General features: G+C 42.2%; 1 protein-coding gene across 4 annotated transcripts in view; it reads right to left on the minus strand.

Annotated features, from left to right (window-relative positions):
* The window catches only part of PLCB4 (phospholipase C beta 4), a 131,146-nt gene that overhangs the window by 97,816 nt on the left and 11,867 nt on the right, over positions 1-21,463 (minus strand). For all 4 annotated transcript variants that reach the window (XM_065400906.1, XM_065400905.1, XM_065400908.1 and 1 more), the window contains exons 5-9: positions 12,352-12,431; positions 11,304-11,357; positions 3,955-4,036; positions 3,291-3,391; positions 2,612-2,669 (exon numbers count right to left, since the gene is read on the minus strand). In XM_065400906.1, coding sequence (XP_065256978.1) covers positions 2,612-2,669; positions 3,291-3,391; positions 3,955-4,036; positions 11,304-11,357; positions 12,352-12,431 — 375 coding nt within the window. The remainder of the gene's footprint in view (positions 1-2,611; positions 2,670-3,290; positions 3,392-3,954; positions 4,037-11,303; positions 11,358-12,351; positions 12,432-21,463) is intronic.

A 21,463-nucleotide genomic window follows, 5' to 3' on the forward strand; every position in this document is an offset into this window, starting at 1 on the left:
GGCCATTAACACCTCTGCAACCATAGAACAAAGGAGAGTTAGGGCACATCTACACACACAGTGCTGCACCCACAGAGTTGTTATTGGGCCATATGATGCACTGGATGACGGACACCACATGTTGTGATAGGCATGTGTATGACTCATGGATTTTAAAAGGTGTGTTGTGAGGGGTCTTGATCATTGTAGCATGGAGAGATGTCTGCAGGTTTTGCATCTGTTGTTCTGGCAGGGTCTGGTGCCACTGAGGTGGTATGTCGTGGTTTGTGCAGAGCTTTGCGTCTGATGATGAGCTTGGTGAGGTTGAGAGGGCTGTTTGAAGGCCAGAAAGTGGGGTTCTAGAAAGCATAGATGCTGACTCCAGGGGTGCTCTGGGGTTCGAGCAGCCATGGAAAAAAAAAATAGTGACTGCTCAGCACCCACAAGACACAGCTGTTCAGCAGTGCTGTCCATCAGCGATTTGGTGGCTGGGGGAAGTGCTTGCAGGAGGGCGGAGAACAGCTAGTGACGGGCAGGCAGAAAGAGGCAGAGTGAGGGCGTGGCCTCGAGGGAGGGATGGGGATGGAGCAGGCGTGGAGCACCCCCAGGGAAAAATAAAAGTCAGTGCCTATGCCAGAAAGATTGCTTTCAGGATGTGGTCCCCATCAACTATGGGTGAAATGAGACAATCACTACATTCTTAAATGAACTCATGCAGAAAAATGATCAAAGACCAAACCACTATATCAACCGTGAAACAATCACTCCATATCTGGCCTCACAGCCCTCGTCTTCAACGGAAACCTGCACAACCCTTTAATGTCTCTTTCAACAATCTGTAATCTTGGTTCTATAACTGCAGAGTTGTTAATGGCCCACTTCATTTTGAGTGGTCCCTTTAAACATGTTGTTAATTCTTATGCTTAACAACCTTGTATTTATCTGTGACACTCTGAGTACCTTTCCCAGATCTAAAGAAGACCTCTGTGAAAGCTTGTCTCTTTCAGCAACAGAAGTTGGTCCAATAAATGGTATTACCTCACCCATCTCGTCTCTCTCAATAAGCTTTTATGTTTTCCAGCTTCAGCACCTCTGCTGACTACAGAGAGTGCTGGCCATATGTGAAGGGGGAGAGAGAGGATGTCTTAGGTAAGTAGGTTCCAGGCCACTTAAGGCCTTACACATCATGACCAACACATTAAACTCTACTCGGGCTATGACTACACTAGAGAGCCACTCTAAGCTGAAGGGAGAGAGCTCTCCCGTCGACTTAATTAATCCACCCCCAACGAGCAGCGGTAGCTATGTTGGTGGGAGAAACTCTCCCACCGACATAGTGCTGTCCACACTGGTGTTTAGGTCTGTGTAATTTATGTCACTCAGGGGTGTGGATTATTCACACATCATACCAATCACTGCCTAGTTCCTACAAGCACCTACACATATGCTTAGCTTTGTGACCATGGATTTCAATGGAACTACTCACAGTAGTCAGATGAAGCACGTACGGAATTGTTTGCAAGGTAGGGGCACATTTGGGGCAGCCACTGAAGTGTGGTTTACTCCACGTGCCTAGTCCATTGGACAGTGATAAAACTGTTAATTTCATCACTAATTTTCTTCTACTTCTTTTAAAAAAAAACCTTTGTGTTTGGTTCACTTTTGGTGATCAATAAGGCATATGCTGCTTTTTGAACATGGAGCAAAAGGGCCCTCTTTTAGATACGGTATTAACTTGATGCATGCTTAAATCTCTGCATAGAGAAATGAGAAAATAGCAATTTGTTGTTGCTGTTGTTTTTTAAGTTTGTACTTAGATAACTCTTCAGTTCCCTCAAAGACCCTATAGAGAAGGAATACAATTCTGCAGTCCATTGGGAAAAAAAGAGTTTAGTGGTACAAAAGCTGGGGAATTACTTGGTGTTCACAATACTTCATTTGTTTTAAGTAAATTCTGTCAGATTCATTGAAGTGGTGTGTAGCTCTGTGAATCATACTCCCACTCATCTTAATATGCTTTAGAAACAGAAGAAAATCACACACTTTAATAAGGTACTTTTTCAGATACTAGACTGAAGAAACACTGCAGACTCTTGCTAATAAATGTGCATTTTAGAAATACTGCTGCCAATATATTTCCTTCTATCCTACATATTTTTAATATTTTCAGAATCACATACAACTCATTAAAATATCCTTATGATCCATAGATTTGTAATAAACAGAAAAGATTTTAATAGTGGAGAATCAAACTACTACATATAAAAGCCCACTTCATATTTCTGTTATTCAATACAGCAATCAAATGCCTAAAAGTAAAATAATTGCTTATAAAAAAACACTGAGTATAGTTTAGTTGAAATTACATTGTATATAACAGTATAAAACATACACAACAATAGCTTCACACCACAGCAAGTAATCAACAGAAGCAATCCGCAAAGCCAACATAGAGAAAGCACAAGAACATATAAAGTTGGAGCTGATTTTTGCACCTGGATATCGCCATAATGAAAAGATCAGCAGATCAAAAGCACAGCAAATGATGGCATGATACATGCAATGAGAAGACTGGAAGAAGCAAGCCACTGCAGACAGACTTGTATGGTAGTTAATGTATGAAAAAGCTTACTTCATTTAGAAAGCTCACTAATTGGTCTACCGTTAAATAATCAGTTTTGTCTCCATTGCTGAAAAGAAATTTATTAGAAAAAGTAAGTTTTCATGTATGATGCTACAGTAGGTATGATTTACATGTTGACATTGTTGATACTTTCTAAACCTTGCAGTTTCCTAACACTGAGGTAGCTGTGTATTCTCAAAATGAACAGACACTGTCAAGGCAAACAAAGTCTATGCTTGCTACAGTATAATACCCTCTCTTCTCAGTATGATTTAACAAATGTTAATTTAGCAAACAACATGTAAGTCCTCCGTTTGAGAAGAATCTGATTGAACAAACTTTTAGACTACTTGCTTAATCTAGTTAGTTCACATACTGTGTTAATAACCTAAAGGAGCAGGTTAAAACTGTAGGTAGTTAGTAAAGCCAATGCAAAAATAAGTTCCAGGTGCTTCTTTTAACTCATGTAAAAGTTGCTCTAAAATACAGAGTTAACTTTTACATTAATAATTTGGGGGGAAAGGCAAGAAAATGTAGATGTGACTTGGTTTGCAAATACCATACATGGTATTAGGAGTCAAGGTTGGGACTTCTTTATCATGTTCAGTGTTGTACCGGTTAATACTAGAAATAGACTAAAATGACAGTAAAACAATTTAAAATTAGTTTAATATTTAATTTAACTTACATCTTCCTAAAGAGTTCCTCTATGTCCGTACGAGGACATATCTTTTGGGTTAGTTCATAAAATTTCTCATAAGTAAAAGCGGGAGGCTCAATTTCATCATTCTGAAAAAAAACAACAAATGTTGATTTAGCAAAAGCCAGTTTATTTATTCTTTATTCTATCAACATGTCTGAGTATTAGAAAAGTATTAGTAAACTGTGCCTAATGCACATGACTTTATTTATATTTTCTGAGAAGAGCTCTCAATTTTTTCCTTACCCCAAATCTGTTTAGTGCACTTTTATTCTGACTACATGGTAACATTAAGTCTGTAAATGATAAAATAAATAATAATAATATGTAAAAAAGTATATACAGAACAAGGACAGTCTTTATTTTGCCTGTTGAAGTTAGAAAAAAAGATCATTCAAGCTACCATGTGAACGTTTGAATATAAATATTCAACACACTGGGACATCAGAAAAAAGCCCTAACTAACTTTGGTACCATTTAGTATAAACCTCATTAGTAAATATTCCTGTTTAATTGAAGCGATGACAAAGCTGTCTGAGAACATAAGGCATGTTTTTTTCACAAGACACAAATGACTTAAAATATAACGATATAATCTGATCATTTCTGTGATTTCTTAATATAAAAAAAGTTATTTTAAATTGGTAAATACCTTTCCACTGGGAAGACCTAGTTCCTTAAGTGCCTGAAAGATCACCTTTTCTGTTTTACCTGATGCAAAGGTTCTGGTAATACTAAGAAAAAGGAGACAAAAAGTTAGTCACTTTTTAAATAATCAGTTTCAGTCTCTTACTCCTTTTCTCCTCCAACATTTCCCCCTTTTTTCCCCAAACGATTTATGCAAGTACCTCTAGAGACAGTCGTGCACCAAGCACCGTTGTAATAATGCTGTAAGCTTCCACAGAGCAGAAATACTCCGCCTGCTCTCTGTGTAAGCGAACTACTAAAAGATTTAGCAAAACAGCGATCTGCCCAAAGAACTAAGAGGTTTGTTCAGTAAGAGTTGTGCAACATGTTATTCTGCGGGCAGTTTTCAACAGGATACATAGACAACTTACTGCGTCAAAAAAAAAAAGCAGCAGGATCTACAAACAAGGGAGGTATTAGCAAACTCAACTCTAGGCTTTGCTGCTTCCTCTGTGTTCACAGTGGTGACTCCCACCCTTCTGCACTATTAATCTGTCAATTTTAAGGCAGCCATCCCACAGGGAAATCCTGATCTAGTCCCATTCCTCTGCTTCCTTCCTCCTCTCTTTTGAAGCTATTTCTCCCCATGAGAAACTCTCCAAATTCTGATTCCTCATATTTTCCACCAAGGCCATCTTCCACACACAGAATTTTGTTACTCTTTCCTTGCTGTTCCTTCTTCCCTTGAAAGAGTTTCTAATCCGCTTCAAACAAGGCTATTCCTCCTCCAGACAGACCACATACAACCATTTTTGCTTCCTTCCCACTTCCACTGAGACTCAAACTCCTTGACCAATTTGGTTTCTTTGTATAAAAGATGGATTTATTTCATCATCCATTAGATTCATTTTTACTTGGAACAAAATATATCCAAGTCTATGATGTCTGATGTGATTAATGTGAAGGCTTTTGTTTTATTTCGGTTTCCACCAGAGATGAGCTTCAGAAAAGTCAGATCACAGACAGCCTTCCCCCTCTCTAAAGGGCTGAGCCAAAATCATGGGGCCAACGACTCCCCAGCTTTGGTGTCCAGATCTGGAGACAATATTGTGGCTTAGGGCCACGTTCATAGTCCTAACATGAGCATTACATCAGGAAAGACTTCACAACAGCAATCTGACTAAAATATGCTGCCTTCTATATCACCAAGTGAATTTTCCGAGACTTCTTATTAATATCATAGACACTAAGTAAATACACAAAGTGAAATACACTGTTGCCATTATTATATATTCCCATAGCAATCAAGAATTGTTTTGTTCTCCAAAACACATAAAACCACTTGTGTAAATATTTTCCCACCAATAAAATGAAGACCATCAAGCCAAAGATATAAATGATAAATTAATATTTTTGGCCAAGATTTTTTTTAAAAACAGGTGCTTAAAGTTAGACTCCCATGTCCATATTTAGGGACTTAAATAAGTAGCCCGGTTTTCTAAGTTGTTGAGCAGCCAGCAGCTCCCATCGAAACAGGGGCTGGAGTGCCTAAAGTTAGACCCTTTCTAACTTTCAGTGACATTTCACTCTACGATGTGCAGGATTGCTAGCTGCAAGATCTATCATCTAACTCTAGCCCAGTAAAAATCCGACATCTATTCCACTAAAGTGCCCAGTAATTGACGTTTTGTATCAAACATCTGTTAACATTAGGATAAACAATTAATCAAAAACGGTGAGCCAAAATTCCATAGCTCTATTTTAGATGCCAAATTATCCGTTATTTCATCAAAGAAGACAGCAAACATGGTAGTAATTATTTCTGAGTGCAGCAGCCTAGAAAAGGATCACAAGAATCACAAATCCTGCATGACAATTTCATTTAGCAGGAAATATTGTACATAAAACTACCGCTTCCAGTCAAAAGAGACTTGATCATAGCAAATTTGCATTCTTCTTTCCTATGCCTAGAAACAGAATTGGATTAATGCTGAAGCAGGAAAGATTACTACATGACATCATACAAGAGTTTCATTGTCAAGTGTCAATGTACTTTTCACCATTCATTTTTTTTTAAAATGTGTACTGGAAACAGGATTCAAGATTAGTACTAGTTCATTCCACTACAATTGTTCAAGATGGGTGAAATGGCTCAGATACAAAAAGAACTGGAACAAACCTTCACCCCTACAAAATAATCAAAACACAGACTGTTCAAAACAGTTTTTGTTTTAGGGCCTGTCTACACTACCGCACGGGGTCGATCTAAGATACGCTACTTCAGCTACATGAATAGCGTAGCTGAAGTCGACGTACTTAGATCTACTTACCACGGTGTCTTCAGTGCGGTAAATCGACCGCTGACGCTCTCCCGTCGACTCCACTTGTGCTTCTCGTTCTGGTGGAGTACCAGAGTCGACGGGAGAGCGCTCAGCGGTTGATTTATCGCGTCTATACTAGACGTGCTAAATCGACCCCTGCTGAATCGATCGCTGCGCGCCGATCTGGCGGGTAGTGTAGACAAGCCCTTAGTTTTGGCACCTGTGCATTTCCTAGTTTTTCTGGAACTGGAAGGATAACTGCCTAGATACTATGGGAAAGTCTTGTGGTACAATGATTGCCAAAAGTTACCAAATCCTGGTATCTGAGGCTATGTCTATACTACAGAGCCTATGTTGGCAGAACTAAACTGGAATAGCCCTCTAGTGCAGATGCAGCTTACTCTGACAGAAGGAGTTTTTCTGCCTATGTAAGAACAACCCCTGTCTCTGCCCACTCTTACGCTGCAGAGTCTGTTGACATAGCTATGCTGGCTAAGAGGTGTAAGTATAGACCAAGCCTGAGATTTCTCCTCTTTCCTTAAGAGTGGTCTATGCACAAAGTTGTACCAATTTAACTAAAAGTATAATTTTTAACGGATTTAGTTAAAATGGTGCACAGTACCGTGTAGAAAGGCAGCAGATTTAATCCTAGTTTATATTTATTTAGATTGCGTCGGTGAATTTATGGTACAAGCTAAACTAATATACCCAGTTTTAAACCCATATAAATGTTTCCACTTGGGGGGGTTGCCCTGGTTAAACTAAAATCAGTTTTTAAACAGCCTTCAGTTAAACTGGTGCAACGAGTGTGTGCAGACAAGAGCTTAGGATACATAACGACAGTAGCAGCGTGGGATCTACTGACAAATGCTTACTTTTTATAATGACCACTGCATTTTCGACCATGCTATACCAAACTTCATGAAAAACACTCACTTCTTGTAAGGTTTGCACATGAATTTCCAGATTAAAACTGCTCAGATACATTTAATAAAGCAAGTAAAGTAAACACTGAACGCCTCTGAGATTTGCCCGCCACCAATTGTTATGCGTGCTCCCTCCCCAACCTACTGATAGAAACACAGGCTATGCTTATAACCCAAACAGGCTATGTTAAAATCCCCCCAAAAATCCCACGAAGGAAGAGAGTTTTTGTTGCCCTGCACCTTGCGTAGTCAATTACACCAAGGGAAAGTCAGGGCAAACTGTTACGAGTTGGTAGCATTTATGCCACTTTGCACTGTTGTAAATGACTGCACAAGGTGCAGGACTAGGAAGAATCGGGACTACAGAGTTCCACTTTCCCAAGGCTTGGCATTCGCCCAGGCCTTTTGCTGGTTGGAGTGGGGTCTGTGTTAAAGTTCAAAGAAACACAAAGATTTCTCATTTCCCAGAGAAGACTTTTCCCTCAGGCTTTCCTTAGGCTTCAATGTCAAAATGAAATCAAACTGACAGACAGAGTTTATTTTCCTGTCTCACGTTCCTAGTCCCCACCAGCTCTGACGTGAAGACTTGCCTTCCTGAGGGAATGAAAATCCCATATGTATCCCCACAGCTGCCAAGTCTTGTGCAACTCTAGCTCACATATTTCCTCCTCTGGGTGACCCTGAGCAGTTGGACAGGTGTGCGAGAAGATGGAAGCCGATCCCTCTCACCCACGGTTGTGGGATGGAGGAGGCAGGATTGACTGGGTAGCCTGGAGAAGTCAGCCAGTATAAAGATATAGGAGGAAAGCAGGGTGTAGCTATGCGGGATGGAGTCTAAGGGGTTGTTTAGGAAAAGCAGAAGGAATGGGAATGCCTGAGGAAGCCGGAGGGGGAGGGGTTATCGGGGAGAGGAGAGCCTGGAGCGCTGGGGAGATGCTGGGATGGGGCAAAGCCTGGAGATGTGAGGGGGACTTCTGGGAGCAGAGAAAGGATTGGAGTCTGATAGTTGCTGGGGGCAGAGTGAGCCCTGGACTTATTACCTCCCTGGCCTGCCTCCTTTCACTTCCTGTCATCATCTATGTCCTATTCCCCTCAAGCCTGGTCCCGACCTTGTGCCCCGTGCTTGTCCCCCTTTTCTGTCCCCACTCCCTTTCTGACCTGCCCTATGCCAAAAGTCCCTTGTGCAGTAGACGGCCTCCTACTTCTCCAGGCTGTCTGAGGACCACTGAGGGAGCACTGAGACAGAGAAGAGATAGTCTCCTCCCCATCCTCATTGCTGCCACGTCACATCATAGCAGCCCCCAGGCTTCTGCTCAGCCCTTCCAGTTGGAGGAAAACCTTGATCAGCCCCGTCTAGCAGGACTGTAGAAATGTGCGATGAGGCTGCTCAATGCATGACACCTGACAGACCAATATCTAGCTCTACGCCCTGTAGTTCCTTACTGGAACCCAGCACTACAGTTCCATCAGGCCTCAGGGGCTATAATCCCCATCGGGACCTCAGTGCCAAGGGAGGAAGGGAACATACACGTACCCTACACTTCAAAGCTCTGGTCTCAGGTGCGAGACCGGGTCAACAGCCTGGGTTTTCCTTTCCTTTAACCTTAAACTGCTTCCCTGACACCCCTTCCTGTCATTCAGTGGCCATCTCCCATATTCTTCTAAGTAAGGCATGGAAAAGAGAGAGTGCTTGCACCAGAGACTTCTCTAATGAGCCCTGGAAAAGGGCTGCCACACCCTATCAGAGACACCTAGAGGAGTGGCCTGATTTTCAGAGGTGTGGAGCACCTTCAGATCCTGTTGAAGCTATTGGATTCAAAGTTACAGTGTTCAAAAGTAGTTCAATGAAACCACACGTTCTGTTCATCCAAGAAGTCTGACATTTCACAGGATGACACTAAATTCATTACCATATATATTTCTCGGAGAGGTCCAGAGCTATATTCCTGAGCTTTGAAGGCTGAGCATCTGAGCAACACGGAGTTTCCCTCTTTATAGCATGAAACAGGATTAGATCTGTCACAAGCTGCCAAATGATTTGGTGGATTTATGGAAACTAAAATCCCTTCAAGGGAGAACTGCTGGCTGAAATCCACATAGTATTCTTGAGTGCTAATGTCTGCTTTGGAACCACTACATTAGCAGTACGGGACGTGTGAAATCCGTGCACTGTATCTCAGGCCTGGTCTACACTAACCCCCAAATTCGAACTAAGGTACGCAACTTCAGCTACGTGAATAACGTAGCTGAAGTCGACATACCTTAGTTCGAACTTACCGCGGTTCAGACGCGGTCCACACGCGGCAGGCAGGCTCCCCGTCGACTCCGCGGTACTCCTCTCGCCGAGCTGGAGTACCGCAGTCGACGGCGAGCGCTTCTGGGATCGATTTATCGCGTCCAGACCAGACGCGATAAATTGAACCCGGAAGTTCGATTGCCAGCTGTCGAACTACCGCGGTAGTGTAGACCTGGCCTTAAGCTCTGTTTAGCAGTCTACAATAAATAGGGTGTGGCACATTAATTATTCCATCAAAAGGCTGGATTTATTTATTTTTATACCTGAACTGGCCTTCGTTTGAGCAAACGTCAGGAGACTAGACTTCAATTCACTAGCATACTGTGCTAAAAACACTTTGAACACGAGCCCTTTTGGAGATCTGGTTGCCTCGGCATGGAAATTGTGTAAATCTAGGATAACAAACGACTTAGAATTGAACTGCTTTTAAGGAGAGCCATATATATGTACTGACTAGGACGACTGCTTCATAAAAACCACCTATTTGAGATCCATGAATCTGATAGGAAGATTTAAGTCATCAGAGTGACTGGACTGGACTGTCTTCAGTGGATCTGTTTGAGATCCATGGATCTGATAGGAAGATTTAAGTCATTAGAGTGACTGGACTGGACTGCCTTCAGTGGATCTGCACACAGAAGGGAATGGATTAAGCCTTTTCAGTGTTGTTCCCCCATCTTCATTATTCTGCAGATACTCCGTCCGTGGGGGCGCTATTTAGAAGGTGCCCCAGGGAGGTTTGGTGCAAGACCGAGGGACCAGCAGGGGACTGGCCATGTGAAAGTTGATATATTAATAAACCGAAGCAGCATTCACTCCTTCAAGGTGCCCTCCAGGGCAGCGGTTATGGTTGGACCCATGTGGCCCCAGGAGAGACGGGGACAATGTAGCAGGCTCTATGGTGCTTTGCTGCTTGTCAGCTCCACAAGGCTCCAATTCCCACTCTCTTGAAAAGATGCCTGGCAGGCAACTCCATGAGGGGAACCTCACCAAGTTTTCCAGCTCCTCTTGCCCCCCAATCCCTCTGCAGGTAATGCTGTGGAAGTGGGCAATATGGCCCAGTATTAGCAAGAGTGGTGACTTTCACATTTTTCTGTGTGGGAAGGAGAGAAGGCAAATTGTTTGATAGGCTTTTGAGCAGGTAAGTGTAAGAGAAATGCAGTAAAACCAGACAGTAAGGGAAAGCGACATCAGATATCTCAGCCAGACAACTGCTTACAGAGAAATATATTGTTTTGTTCCATAGTTGCCTTTTTAATCTTTGGCAATAAGGAAGCCAAGACTTGCTGTGGGTTGTATACTGTATGGCATAAATATTGTTCCAAAAGTTCCTGCGAACACAAGAATAATTCTGGCAAAGCGGCCTCTTTTAGTTTTGCAGTGAATTGCATTTCCCAATGTACCTGCTATTCTATTTGCAATGGTCTGAAACATTTGTATGCTGCTATTGACAAAGCCTTTACAACCTGCCTTCTAACTACTGAACAACTCATCCCTGAATACTGAGGGTTAGTGCCTATAAGCTGCTCCATGCCCTTAGCTCCAAGTGGATTTCCTGAGAGTTGAAAGCTCTTAACACTTCACAGGATAGGGTTCTGAATAAGAAAAAAATCACTGATTTCATTAGGAGTTTTTCCTGTTTAAAAAGAAGGAATAGAGCAAAAATGACAATGTCTTAGTTCCCATCTTGTTGTTTATGCATATATTGCAATTATACAATTAATATTATACAAATATAATCAGCATGCATATTAATATCATAAAATATGATTTGATACACATTACACAAAATGTATTTGGTAGGTTGCTAAGCTCCTCCAAGTGTGCTTACCTCCTAACGGGAATTTTGCCATTTGTGTTTGTCAAAAACGCCAGCTTCATCCAGCTGAAATGTAGAAAGAAATAAAATTTTTTAAATCGTATTTATTTATTTTAGTAAAAACAGAGTTCCAGATATTCCTATTCAGGTTAATGGCGCCTGCCATCTTTGTGAAATGAACACAAAAAACAACAGCAGTTCTAATCTTCGACTCATGAATGACCTTTTTGAAACTCAAAAAGACAATAAGTCACATCCCATCTGCCGGCCAGAGTCAGCCTGACCCTTCCGCAGGTATGCATTGTAGGGGAAGCAGTACAGAGCCCTCTGCCCGCCACACGCTCTGTAGTGCCCAGACAGAACTGCAGTTCCTGCCTTCGGGGAGTACAGGGACTGCTTCCTTGGAATTCATAGCACCGGGCAGGCAGGAGACAAGTACCACAGCACCACTACCCTGCACAGTGGCCTGAAAAAGGGACAGGAGGTATGCTGAACCCAATAAAGGGTGAGAGAAAGCAGAGGGTGTGCTGGGAAGCTCCAGGAGGCGTTCTGTCTCCTTCCTTAGCGCTCCCTGTGGAGCAGGGCAGTTCTACAATGCAGAGCTGTGCTCCAGTGGCAAAATTCATCCCAGAATAATTAGAAAATCAGTACATCCCTTGACAGACAACCTCTCCCTTGCTACATGCATGCAACTTCCAAAAACAGTATCGCCCATGGGGGTGACGTGTATGTATCAAGGGAAGAACAGGCAAGACAATAATTAAAATCACACATCTCAATAGATTAAATGTACGCTTGTAAACTTCCTTACACTCTCCCAGGCAGACACCAAGCTAGGGACTTGGGAACGCTGATGTTTACAATGAAACACGAACCCTAAATGCCGTTAACACCATGTATCTCATGGGAGGTTGAAGTCTGAGGGAATTTTTCCTGTAGACTGTTTTGACAATTTCATTGGTTGAGCCAAGAAAAGAAAGGACAACTAAGACAGTTCATATAGGAAAATATGTGGCCAGAAAAACACACAGGAGGAAAAACAGGGAGGGAAGAGCCTTACTGTTTCTTGAGGCATGTCATTGGACTGACGTTGTTAGCTCTAAAGTTATGGATGATGGATCCAAGTCCTTCTCCCCATTGCTGAAAGACAAGAAAACACGCAGGCACTCAGCTATGGAAAACAAAGGGGGATAGCAGGCCAACCTAATCACTGGGCATGCCTGTCTCAAAGGAAAAGCTTTTCTCCTTTTCACGCAAATATACAAAAAGTAGAGAACCTGACTTATAAAACTCTCTTCCAACACTCCCTTGTAAGAGAGAGCCAGCATCCAAACTGCATATTACACATTAATATTTTATTCTTCAATAAACAAAGTCATGCCGGTTCCCATTTTTTCCCCAGCTACATAAATGCTGCATCTGTAGTGCCATTAAAACAGCTTATTGCCAGCAAAGGAAAGCTGCCCACTGATTGATTTATTAAGCTCTCTATTTATAGACTGTATAAATATAAATCTCTTTCAGCTGCTGTTGGCAATATTAGCTATTCCTAAGCAACATTATACAATATGTGATGACATATTTAACTGGGTTCTATTTTAGAACAGAAATGAAGCAAAATATTAATAATCTATAGCAGACCACAGGGAGGCACAGCACGTGTGTTATGTGACTAACTAACTAACCAAATCTAGCTGCCTGTTACATATTCCATCATGCTTTCTTTCCAGTTTTCATCCTTAAAAAGTAAAACATTCCACTGACCATTAGGATATCTTTCAGCAAACAGCAGTATTACAGTCCGTACATAATTTCTTTATAAGAATCTATTTTTCAAATGTAGTTCATACCTAGACTTTGCTGATTTGTAGTGAACACATTTGAGGATTAGGGCCTAAAATTAAAACCAGTGGGAGTTGGCAATGGGAAATTTGTAGTGAACAAGAACTATAAGATCAGCCCCCAAACCAGCAGAAATCTGATCACATGACAGGCCAAGTTCTATCTCAGTTATATAATGCTAGGACTATTGCATAGACCAGTGGTTCTCAACCTGTTTACTATTGTGGGACGCATTTGCAGCTCTCTATGTGTTATGTGGGCCGCTTCCACACAACATATATATACTACCTGTATGGCCCTGAGGATGTCACATGGGCTGTAGCTGTGTGCTGATTGGGCTGCAAGCAGCCTGTGGGCTGTGGGTTGAGAACCACTGGCATAGACTATTGGCATCAGCATAAATGAAATGGGGTTTGCGCCACTGTTCATTATCAACCTAATGAATAGAAAACCTCTCATTAAAGGCCAAATTTTGTACATGGAGCTTGAACTGACCACGTGTGTGTCAAAATCTATCCTAGAAACACTTTATAAACAGAAGTAGATGAGTGTATTTTTCTTTTCATGAATGAGTGCTGTACGTATCTGTAAAATTTATATGAGGGAATATTGAAGGCTTGAGCAAACTATATACAATAAATCTGACCTGTAGCCTTAGGTGGCTAAAATAACACTAAAAATGCCTACCTTTAACACAAATAGCTGCTTTAAACACACATTGAAATGACACAGTAGTTGTGTCATTTCATAACGCATGAAAACAGAGCACTGCCTCCATTTAAAGGCATCATGTTGTGTTCTCAAAAACAAAGCTTTGCTGAAAATGTGGTTCTCTCATCTTCATATGTGGTTCTCTCATCTTCTTTTTGCTGTGTGAATAAGACTACTTAGGAAAACCACCTCCCAAAGTTTTACTAAATACACCTGTACTGTAGTCTATCAGGTATGGCTCAGTTCTCTTTCACTGTGGTATTTAAGCACTATTTTACCTGGTATCTCTTTTAAAAAAAAGTTTTTAAAAACATCCTAATGGAAATGAAATGTTACCGCTGCATGAACACTGCAGTATCATTATCTGTCCCAATGTAAGCTGGATTTGTCTGACATTCTTTAAAAGCGCTTCAATCTTTTGACTTTCAATAAGAAGTTAATTTTAAAAGCCACAGTGTGCAAAAATAACTACAGGGCAGCTAAACTAAACAAAACGCAGGCCATACAAATGTAGTCTTTAAAAAAAAACCTAACAGGTTTTCTGCTACAACATGCCACCAGATGTCAGTAGATGTATGGTGTACAATGCCGTCGATGCTAACACATAATTAAGAAATAAAGATACATGCATGTCAACTTGGATTTTCAGGCAACTATATTAAAGCACCACGTTCCTGTCCTTAGCATTCTCTCCTATTCATCAGGACCGACTACACAAGGGCACCACCACTGGGAAAACCCAAGCCATGAATCACCTATCCAGCACTTTCTTGGTGAAAAAACATCCTACTTAGGAGGGACTCCCAAACAGCCCTTCCCCAACAGGTAAACTGAGCCTGGGGCTGCTCTATTTTATGCCAACATAAGTGGATGAAATCAAAGCCAATAACTGATATATCATAGGGGCATCCCAGCCACACCATGCTATGCTGGCAAAGGCCAAAGGAGTAGCAGAAGAGCTCCTACGCCAGCACAGAATCACCCTTCCATGCTCCCTGGGCTGCTTATGCCAGCTTTTGGGCCAGACTTCCACCAGCTATGCTCCTCAAAGCAGCTGTACCCCACTGGGGCATCTCTCCCCTTGTGTTCAATTTGGGGCTAGGTAGTACTACACCGGGGTCATTTGGTCTGCTTTACTCAAAGGCTACTAGCTTGCCCCAAATTACCTGGGCATGGGAGAGTCAAAAAAAGGACTGTGTACAAATTGCACTGGAGCTATACGACCCTGGATGAAGAATTGAGCTACCAGTAGGTTTAGGCATATGCTCCAAGGTGTCTGCACCTGTGCATGAAATGTCACATTCTTCATCAGGCAGTCAAGGATCAAATCCTTGTGAGCCAGAAATCTTATGCAAAAAACCTAATTTTTAAGATTACACCATCAAAAAAAAAAAAAAAAGTCTGACTATACAGTACTGTGAAAATGTTAAACTGGCAATATATAGCTTTTCAGTCCTCAGCCATTCCCAGATTAAACGGAAAACTGACTAGCTAATGTGTTGTCTCTGAAAAAGGGGGGAAAGGAGGAGTTTATACCTTTCCTACAACCTAACTAGGATCCTAAGGACTCGTCTACACTTAAAACACTGCAGTGGCACAGCCGCGCCACCCTAGCTCTTCAGTGCAGATGTTGGCTACCCTGGCAGGAGAGGTTCTCCTGTCGGCATAGGGAATCCACTTCCCCAAGAGGCGGTAGCTATGTCATTTTTCTGTCGACCTAGTGGCGTCTACACCAGGGGTTAGGGTTGACTTAACTGCAACACTCTGGGGTGTGGATTTTTCACACCCCGAGTGACAGTTTGTACCCACCTAATTTCCTTGAGTAGACAGGCCTAAAATGGACACACGGATCTGGGAACAACCCCTCTTCCTTGCTATCAGGGAACTATCAATTTGACTTGTTCTAAATCAGTTACATGAAGGTGAAATAACAGCAAACACTCTGCAAAGACAATCCAATCTGTTGCCTGGTGTTCAGCATCACCAAGCCACTAGGTATGGAAACAATGACAGGGGCCATTGAAAAAATTCAAATTCTGAATTCAAGTAAACAAGGACACCAGCATAAATCCTGAATGACACAAAGTGTTATTCTGGATTTATACCAGTGTAACCAGGAGAGGAATCTGGCCCTTAGCATCTCACCTTAGAGAAGCAATGACCATGAAACTAAATGGAAAAAATGAAGCAGTGGGCACAGAAACTACAGGATGAAGAGCTGAATGCACAACTAAGTACATGGAATGTGGAAAAAGATAACTTAACTAGCTCTGTTAAACAAAGAGCCAGCATTGCTGAATGCCTCTAAGTGGAAAAAATGAAAGAAACATTGACTGAAGAAGCCCATCTTCCAACGTTTGCTGAATAACTCAATCAAATCCTTTAGAGCTACTCAGTGACCTTGCTTTGTCTTGGTTTCCTCAATGAAACACAAGCCAGCAGGGGCAGAGTGCACCGACTGCTTGATCTCTTAGCGCTTTATTAGCCAAGGACTTACATTTAACAGGATGAGATGCAAACTAGGGTCATTGAGAGTGACTAAAAACTGCTGTAACCTACAGCTCATGCTGTTCAGTGCAACATCATTCCTGGTTTAGTTATAGATGAGACCTGTATTACCCAAATCGAGCAAGGAGATTCCACCTTCTCTGTGTCCATGTAGTCTCTCCAGTGAAGTACTCGGTCCAACGTGAACACCAGGCTAAGGAACTGGGATGACGGAGTGGTTTTTTGCATCTAATATTAGCCCGAGAGGGTGCCTAGTGCCAAAGACTGCTTTGTTAGAGTCCAGGACATAATTTGTGGATAATATCTCAATTAACACTTCTAAGTGGGTCCACTACCCATCACTCCAACACAGCCTTGCCATACACAACCCACACAACAAATCCATCAGCATTCCCATACCCAATCCACTCATTCCCCTTCTGCCCCACTACCAACACACTCACAGCCCCAGTACATCCCCTCTGCTTCTCTTCTCATGCACACACAAAGCTGCGTGGAAAGGGGCCCGATCCTGTGCTGCTGCTTCCAGACGTGGCCAGTGCCTCCTCTCCCCAGAAGCTGCAGCAACTGAGCGCACAAGGAGAGGAACCCCTGTCCCAGAACTCCAGCAGTAGCTGCCCCTAGGGGCCAGGCTGGAGTCTCAGCAGAGGAGCTGCTACCTGCTGCATTGGATCCCCACGTGCAGTGCTGACACCCCGGCCTGAGTGTGTAATGTGGAGTCCCTTGGTGGGCCACTGGCAATAAGGATAGAACCTGGGACTGCTGAGCTAAATGCACAAGCTTCTACTGTCTGAGCTAAAAGACTGTTAGCTAAAAGGCTGTGCAGACTCATGAACCTCTATGTGGTCCAGCCACTAGAGGGGAACAGAGCCACACTGAGGAAGCACCAGTTACATATGCATCTATGAAAGCCCTGGGACCGAGATAATTTTAGTAATTTTGGTGGTGTACTGGCTAGGCAGCGGAGTTACAGATTAAGCTCTTGTTTAGGGCTAGAGTCACCAAGATTATTGTCCAGTGTGACTTACATGCCTCACTGATTTCAGGACCTCCACAGCAACTATGGGGCTATCCCTAGGAAGGGAAGAGAAGAGGTTAGTCCTGCTTTGAGCAGGGGGTTGGACTAGATGACCTCCTGAGGTCCCTTCCAAACCCTGATATTCTATGATTCTAGGTTAGTTTGACAAACTAAAGAGGCCATCTTCTGGATCTCCTCTTTGACTTGGCCCTGTTTCACTCGCGTGCGGTCAGCGAGTGATGGACCCGTTAGGGGTTTCAGAATCCTCCGAGAGAATATACTGTTCAGCCACTGAGCATTCTGTTAGAAGTCTAGCAGGGAACCAGAACATTTTGTCCTCAACCATTGATACAGTGGACACTAAATCGCCTTTTCCTCAATTCAGATGTCCGGTCAGTCTCACAGGTCACATCTGTACAATGCAGATTACCATACCTGTGACACACGAAGAAGCAATAGAAAGGAGACTAGACTAGGGACTGTGTAAAATTCATCCCATATTTGTCAACCGCAGCAAAAAGAGTTTCTGTACGTTGCTACTGAGGCTGTGCTATATGCTAAAAGAAAGCTCAAGGGCTCGTTTCCCCCACTTCCAGTATTTCCTCTACAAAGTCCCCGCTAGTCCATGTGGCAAGCAGTCCGATGAACCCAGATTGCTTCCACACATTAACAGAGCGTTTCTTGCTGTGAGGAGTTTTCCAAACACGTGCAGGATAAGTCCAACTGGATCTACACCAGTTTGGCTGCTTCTGTGGGAACAGTGTCAAGAATGGATGAGACCAAAAAAACCTGATACATTTGTCGAGTTTCACATAGTGCGATGAGCCCTTATCCATTGTGGCTTGTGAAAACCAGCAGGGAGGTTTTGGGGCCACTGAAAGTCCTGCAGTAACACTTCCAAATGAAACATAAAAGAGTGAGAGGGGGAAAAAAAAAAAACACAGCAAAGATCCTGGATGCCTTTTTCAATGTACAATGTAAAGGTTGGCCAGTAAGTGAAATTAAGATACTGACATATCTCATGAACATGGCATTAACATATACCTAGGGGATTGGTGGTGAAGCAGCAATACACAGCTCCCTGAATGGGGAAGCAACAGTTCTGTACTGAGACCTTGTGATTCTCTGGGAAGGTTTACTTACCACCTCAGCCCTCATAAGCCACATTCCAACACAGTGCAAGAACCAAAGAGATAACAAGAATGCTTGAAAATGCAGGAAACCGGACAGAAAATAAAGTAATCAAATCGTGATGAACATAAGAACAAAGAATAATAAAACATTGTGCTTCTGTAATGCCTTCCATCCGAGGAACTCAAGGCTTGGCAAACATTTCTGAACTTAGTCTCACAGCACTCTTGCGTGGTGGGCGGGTATTATTATTATCCTCATTTTACAGATAGGAGAAGCTGAGGCACAGAGAAATTAAGTGACTTCACCAAGCTCCCACAGGAAGTCTGTGGCAGAGCTGGGAAGAAAATGTATAAAACTTCTAACTTCCAGTCTTGTGCTCTAGCTATAAGATACCAACGGATTGACTATTACAACAATATTTGATCAGCTTGCTTGAAAGGTTAGAAACCCTGATTCCCCTTTGAATGCAAGTTTCCAATATAAAATAGGAATATGGCCCTAATCCTGAAAACACTTAAACATGTGCCTAACTTCAAGTGCATGAGTAACCCCATCGAAATCAATAGTTTCTGGATATACAATAATTTCAAAGTGTTTGCAGGACTGAGGCCTAAATCACTAATGATTATTTCTTTGACAGGGAACAAAGAATCAGCAGATTTCCAGAATTCTTTCCAGATACGTTCTGTAGTTTTCCCGAGGTAGTTTAGATTTAGAATGCACATGCATGTAAAACAAGAGAAAACAAACAACGGTACAGAGAAGTTCTGTATTTGTCTTTATAAGGGCTGTGGGAATCTGCTGCTGTTCCCAATGTCTCTGGCTGTACTTGCGACCTTCCTGCTTTGATACACATCATCAATGCTCTTCAAATTATTATTAAAATGGAAGCCCCCTGGTATTACAGGGAGATCATTTTCCAGAACCAGACTACATCTCTGCTACACTGAAAAGCAGATCCTTTCTCTAAAGTGCTCTGTGTGGAAAAAAAGTGTAGCAGCCTCTGCTTTCTGGTCATCAGCATTTACAGCATTTTGTTCTTCCATAAGTGCATTAACCAGATAGTAATAAAAGTTAATGTGCAATATAATATCCATACCAATTGTTAAAACACTGCCTACTAAAAAGTTTATAATTACGCTGCAAATAGGCATGAGTTGTGACTGCTATTAAATGCTGTTGATTGTGAAACCGAGCCTATCTGCTCTGCGATCAGCCATTTGCACTGAGGTTTTGCAGGGTTGGCGGCCTGATGTAGCATCTTCTTGAAAACGCTCTAGCCATTATATAAATCTATGCAAATTTGCAAGGCAATATTCATAACCTAATAGAACCCAATTAAAATTAAAATTGCTGCTCCTAGCTAGTAAAAATAGTTTCTGATAAATTAACTTCCCATCTCTATTCCACATTTATACTGAGTGGGATTAAATTGTGAAAAAAATCAAAATAAATACAAACAAGACCAGTGGAATTTGCCACCTTACACCAAGGATGAATCGGTCCCATTATTTTTACCCATAGTGTTAGTAACACACGCCAAAGGGAACTGTCTTTTTGTTCTGGGTTTGTACGGTACCTAGCAGAGTCTATAATTAGGACCCCAAGTTGCCACAATAATACAAATGTAGTAATAGCCAAGCCGTCTGACCCAGGAAGCACAGTAATAAAAATCACTGAATTTACATATGAACTATTTGACAGAGAAAGTATTACCTCAGTATTTTAGCTGATGCCTATTAGCAATTCATTCTTGTGACTCTCTCCTTAGCCATTAAGGTCACACACTGCCTTGTTTTCACTGCTGAAAAAAAGGAGCAAAGTAAACTAGGCAAGGTCAACCTCAGGCTGGGGTAGAGTACTGACATTGGTTTTACCAGATGGCAAACTAGGCAAAGTATTTTGTCTTCACTTGGGATAGCTCACACGTTCGTTACCCTGAGGTAAAATGCACCTTTTTTTCTTTTAGCAGTGAAGACAAGGCCTCAGTCGTCTCACAAATCTAGTGACTTATTCTTTAGAGCAGACTAAAAATGAAGAACCAGAATAAAATCATGAATGTTGTTTCGGTTTTATATGTAAATCTTTTGGGTTAGATTCCACACCACATCTCCAGAGTAGGGTTGCCAATTTTGGTTTGATGTATTCCTAGATGTTTCATCACATGATATAATCTTTAATTAAAGATTAATCTTGAATTCCTGGAGACTCCAGGGCAATCCTGGAGGATTGGCAACCCTGCTCCAGAGATAAGGAGGGGGAGCAAAGGTGGTATAAGGTCTGGACTCTAGGCTACTGCAGGAGCCACCATAGTCCTTACTGTAAGAGCTGCTTTAATTTATGGTAGCCTGGTTTGAGCGGCATATGGACTGCTTTGCTACCCAGAATGCCCTAGGCCAGGGCCTTACACTGCTCCTGCACTAGAGGAATTCTCCCTCAGCCTGCCATAGCCCCTTTACACTGCCAGAATATAGTGCCCATTGTATAGACCAGGACACAGAAAGGCTACCTGGTAAATTAAATAACTTAAACCCAATCCCAGGCCACCATGAAATTTGAGACCTACAAGCAGTTGATGCAGGTGGTTTATAAAGTTCAATACGTAAACTTCATCCAAGGGTACTGAAAGAATTAGCTGAAGAAATCTCGGAACCACTGGCAATAATATTTACAAACTCTTGGATGACAGGAGAGGTCCCGGAAGACTGGGAAAGGGCTAACGTAGTGCCCATCTTTAAAAAAGGGAAAAAGGAGGAGCTGGGGAACTATAGACTTCGATACCTGGGAAGCTACTAGAGCAATGTCTAAAACATTCAATTTGCGAGTACCTGGAGGATGAAGGGGTAATCACTAGCAGCCAGCATGGATTTACCAAGAACAAATCATGCCAAACCAGCTTGATTTCCTTCTTTGACAGAAATAACAGGAGTACTTGTGGCACCTTAGAGACTAACAAATT

This window comes from Emys orbicularis, chromosome 3 (genome assembly GCF_028017835.1).
Source record: "Emys orbicularis isolate rEmyOrb1 chromosome 3, rEmyOrb1.hap1, whole genome shotgun sequence".
NCBI lineage: Eukaryota > Metazoa > Chordata > Testudines > Emydidae > Emys > Emys orbicularis.